Source organism: Rhinopithecus bieti, unplaced genomic scaffold (assembly GCF_001698545.2).
Source record: "Rhinopithecus bieti isolate Rb0 unplaced genomic scaffold, ASM169854v2 scaffold_12155, whole genome shotgun sequence".
Classification (NCBI taxonomy): domain Eukaryota; kingdom Metazoa; phylum Chordata; class Mammalia; order Primates; family Cercopithecidae; genus Rhinopithecus; species Rhinopithecus bieti.
This window is the reverse complement of record NW_016807423.1, coordinates 1,619,856-1,624,714: the sequence shown is the minus strand read 5'-3', so window position 1 is coordinate 1,624,714 and position 4,859 is coordinate 1,619,856. Positions and strand designations below refer to the sequence as shown.

Sequence of the window (4,859 nt, the reverse complement as noted above, 5' to 3'; positions counted from 1 at the left end):
GTACTGCTCTTGGTTCTTGTGCCTTTTAAAAATTTCCTTACTAATTTTATTATTTATTTTGGAAAGTTCTTAAGATATTCTACAAAGACCATCATGTCTTCTGTGGATAGAGACAATACTGACTTCTATTATTTTTATTATTTTCCCAGCCTTATTGCATTAATTGGAGAATCCAGAACATTATCAAATAAAGGTAAGGAGACTGAACAGCTTTGATTTGTTCTTCAGTCTCAGAAGGAAATAGATGTCCTTTATCAGATTTAAAAAGTCCCCTCTATTACTGATTTGTTGAAATTTTTATCATGAATGAATGTTCAATTTTATCAAATGCTTTTTCTATATATAGAGAGATGATTTTATGTTTTTTCTTTCATAGTTTTTTAATATGGTGAATTATATTGATTAGTTTTAAAATGCATTTTTTATTATTTTAAAGTTCTAAACCACATTTATTGATATAACATCTTAAATTTATTTTATTATAAAATTTAACATTTCATTTAAATGCAAGCTTGCATTTCTGGTCCTTTATTGGCCATTATGCGTTAGCCTTTTTAATATTGCTGGATTCAATAGTGCCATATTTTCAAATATTTTGTAACTTTTTTTCATAAAAGATATTAATCTGCAATTATCTTTTCTCATAATATCTTTGTTAGATTTTCATATCAGAATAATGCTGACCTCATGGAATAATTTGGAAAGCCATCCCTCCTTTTCTTTTTTCTTAAATAAACGGCATCTCACTCTGTTACCTAGGATGCAGTGCAGTGGCACAATCATGGCTCACTGCTCCCAAACCTCCTGGGCTCAAGCAGTCCTCCCCCTCCAGCCTCCCAGGTAGCTGGGATTATAGGCGTGTGCCACCATACCCAGCTAATTATTTTATATATATATATATATATGTGTGTGTGTGTGTGTGTGTGTGTGTGTGTGTGTGTTTTAAATTAGCTAGGTGTTGTGGCGTCCGCCTGTGGTCCCAGCTATTTGTGTGCTGAGGCAGGAAAATCGCCTGAACCCAGGAGATGGAGGCTGCAGTGAGCTGTGATTGTACCACTCCAGCCTGGGTGACAGAGTGAGACCCTATCTCAAAACATATAAACCTCTGTGTGTGTGTGTGTGTGTGTGTGTGTGTGTGTGTGTATTCCAGGGAACATTAAGACTTAGAGGCAAACTCCAGAACTTAAAGACAAAACATGAAAGTGCTAAGAAATTCCGTGCTTGTGGAGAGACAATTCCAACTCTCCCTGAACCCGGGCTGAGTCCCTTCGCTGTGAGGTTGTGGGGATGAGTGGGCGCCCAGCGCCTGGCGCCGAATGAAGGCAGCCATTGTGAGTTCCTGGCCTGAGGAAGGGAGGCTCAGTGCCCAAGGATGTGACCCGGCATGAGGCCCGGGGAAAGAACAGCGCAGCAACCCCGCAGTATCCTAGGCGACAGGGTGTGGACGGGAGGGTGAGGAGTTAAAGGCGGAGTCACGGGCTCCGCCCCCTTTCTCCAGCTTGGCGCGAGCACAGGCTCCGCGTGGTTCTCAAAACTAGCAGCTCGGCTCAGTGAGACCCTGTGCTCCAGGGGCTGCTCCTGGCTGGGGTGGCGCTGCAGGGAGAACCGCGAGCTCTCAGGGGTCGGCGGGTGACTTCTTTCCGGAAGAAAGCGAGAAACTTGCTCTGCGGGGTGAACTGGACTCCCCAACTCCGGACGATCAGCCCAGGACTGAGAGTCCCGAAGTCCCCAACCACAAGTGAGCGGCCCCAGAAAGACAAGTCTAGGTCGCTGTCCAGAGCGCCATGGCCGCGCCCGCCCTTCGTTTGTGCCACATCGCCTTCCACGTGCCCGCGGGTCAGCCCCTCGCCCGGGACCTGCAGCGCCTCTTCGGCTTCCAGCCCCTGGCTTCGCGGGAGGTGGACGGCTGGCGGCAGCTGGCCTTGCGCAGCGGCGACGCTGTCTTTTTGGTGAACGAGGGCCCAGGGTCTGGAGAGCCGCTGTATGGCCTGGACCCGCGTCACGCCGTCCCCAGCGCCACGAACCTGTGCTTCGACGTGGCGGACGTCGGCGCTGCAACCCGGGAGCTGGCAGCTCTGGGCTGCAGCGTGCCTGTCCCTCCCGTTCGCGTGCGGGACACGCAGGGTGCCGCCACTTACGCCGTGGTCAGCTCGCCCGCCGGCAACATCAGCCTGACCTTGCTGGAGCGGGCCGGTTACCGCGGACCCTTCCTGCCCGGCTTCAGGCCCGTGCCCTCTGCGCCTGGCCCTGGGTGGGTCAGCCACGTGGACCACCTGACCTTGGCCTGCACCGCCGGCAGCTCCCCCACACTTTTGCGCTGGTTCCACAACTGCCTGGGCTTTTGCCACTTGCCGCTGAGCCCAGGTGAGGATCCCGAGCTGGGCCTGGAAATAACAGCAGGGTTTGGGCTTGGGGGACTGAGGCTCACAGCCCTGCAGGCTCAGCCGGGCAGCATTGTTCCCACTCTCGTGCTGGCTGAGTCTCTGCCGGGGGCGACGACACGACAGGACCAGGTGGAGCAGTTCCTGGCCCGGCACAAGGGGCCAGGCCTGCAGCACGTGGGGCTGTATACGCCTAATATTGTGGAGGCCACTGAGGGGGTGGCAGCTGCTGGAGGCCAGTTCCTGGCTCCCCCTGGAGCATACTACCAGCAGCCAGGAAAGGAGAGGCAGATCCGAGCTGCAGGGCACGAGCCTCATCTGCTTGCTGGACAGGGGATCCTGCTAGATGGTGATGAAGGCAAGTTTCTGCTTCAGGTCTTCACCAAGTCCCTTTTCACTGAGGACACTTTCTTCCTGGAGCTGATTCAGAGGCAGGGGGCCACTGGCTTTGGTCAGGGCAACATCAGAGCTCTGTGGCAGTCTGTACAGGAGCAAGCTGCCAGGAGCCAGGAAGCCGAAGGATGCCCAGAGCTGAGTGCAGCCAGCTCTGAGAACTGGAGGAACTCTGCAGAACTGAGGAACATCTGCAGGAGGCCCAACTAGTGAAAGACTTTGCCTCCAGGAGGCAGGTGTGACTTCCATCTCATCAGTGCCTGCCAGAAGCTGTGTCTCTCACTGGGCTCCAAAGAGGTGGGATTTTTAAAAACTAAAACATTTCTTATATACAGTCTATAATAAATATGTAAGATACAAAAAACAATAAAAGAATTACACACTAGGAAACAGAACATAACCAATACTTTCGAGTCCTCCTTGTGTCCCACTGTGATTCTGTTTCCTCCCACCCACTCCTCAAATCCTGTCATTATTAGCCCTTTGCTTTTCTGTATTGTTTCACTCTGTAACATAACCCTAAATAAATGATTTCATATTTGAAGTAGGAATTTAAAACAGAACAAATCTTCTCCTGTGCTTCCTCTCCCCCTAGGGAGCGACTGCAGGTGGGAAGGGGCTGGGTGGGAATTGAGCCCAACTACCTTCTCCAGAGTGATGCCACTGCTCCAATCAGAGCTGACCTGAGACCTAGACGGAGGGTGTTGGGTGTCAGCCACTGGCAGGTACTCCCTGTAGCTGCCTTGCCTTTCTCCTGGGGGATGGAGGACAGATCAGTCTGGACAGAACACCCACCCCCTGACCCCATCTGCCCAGGGTTGGCTGGGAGTTCAGCCAGAGGAAGTCAGGACCAAGCAGAACGTCACCACTTTTCTGGGTCCCTCCTTCAGATGTGAGGAGTGAGGGACTAGGGAGAGGATGGAAGCCTCTCCAAAATAGCTATAAAAGGGTGGGCATGGTGGCTCATGCCTATAATCCAAGCCCTTTAGGAGGCTGAAGTGGGAGAATCACTTGAGGCCAGAATCACCTGAGTTCAAAACTAGCCTGAGCAACATAGCAAGACCCCATCTCAAAAAAATACAACACAAAATAACTACAAAAATAAGCACTTTATTAACAACAGGATTCTCGGAATGGGGGCTTTCAGAGGTGTCACTGGGCTGCACTGTTGAGGTTGGGTGCATCAGTGGAGATGTGAGGCCGAAAGAAATTATCCAGGACTTGCTGGCCCATGCAGGGCTTTTTCCGACTGCACGGAGAGGACACCTGGGACCTTTTGGAACCCTGTGAAAAAATGGAAGATGGGAGGCCTTGTAGTTAGGGGAGGGGGAGCAGAGAATCCTCTCCTTGTTCTCCCTCCCTTTCCCTGACTCTACTGATCTAGCTCAGGCTTAGCCTGGAATGCGGTAGAGCTTTCATCCTGCCTCAAGTAACTGCCCCATCAATCAACCTTCCAAAAGGCTGCCTGAGGGAATCAAATTGTCCTAAAAATATGAATCTGACTCCTCTCCACCTAAAATGGGTCAGCAGCCCAGGGCTCACACCCTGACTGACCCAGCAGACCCTGCTGACCTTTCCAGCTAAACCAACTGCTCACAGCCCCTTGAGCACTGCAGCCTGCACTGGGCCCGACCTTTGCTCACACTACTCTTGGGACTGGAAAGAACATAGCTACGGTTGATTCCCCTCCCAAACCTGAAGAGAATGATTCATTTCTAGGACCCAGATTGTTGTATCCAAGCGAGTTAGAGAAACGCTACACTTTGAGACGAATTTAAGAGTCCTGGCCAGGCGCGGTGGCTCATGCCTGTAATCCCAGCACTTTGGGAGGCCAAGGCAGGCAGATCACGAGGTCAGGAGATGGAGACCATCCTGGCTAACACGGTGAAACCCCGTCTCTACTAAAAATACAAAAATTTAGCCGGACCTGGTGGTTGGCACCTGTAGTCCCAGCTATCAGGAGGCTGAGGCAGGAGAATGGCATGAACCCGGGAGGCAGAGCTTGCAGTGAGCCGAGATTGCGCCACTGAACTCCACACTCCAGCCTGGGCGACAGAGCAAGACTGTCTCAAAAAAAAAAAAAAA

The 4,859-nt window shown here is 51.2% G+C and overlaps 1 protein-coding gene across 1 annotated transcript; it reads left to right on the top strand.

Moving 5' to 3' along the window:
* Positions 1-1,334: 1,334 nt before the first annotated feature.
* HPDL (4-hydroxyphenylpyruvate dioxygenase like) lies at positions 1,335-3,169 on the top strand. Its single transcript, XM_017881692.1, has one exon. The coding sequence runs from the start codon at positions 1,785-1,787 to the stop codon at positions 2,982-2,984; it is 1,200 nt and encodes a 399-aa protein (XP_017737181.1). The 5' UTR covers positions 1,335-1,784; the 3' UTR covers positions 2,985-3,169.
* The last annotated feature ends 1,690 nt before the right edge of the window (positions 3,170-4,859 follow it).

What these genes read in the sequence shown, in the direction of transcription:
- HPDL (XM_017881692.1), top strand. Translation starts at nt 1,785, where the DNA reads ATGGCCGCGCCCGCCCTTCGTTTGTGCCACATCGCCTTCCACGTGCCC.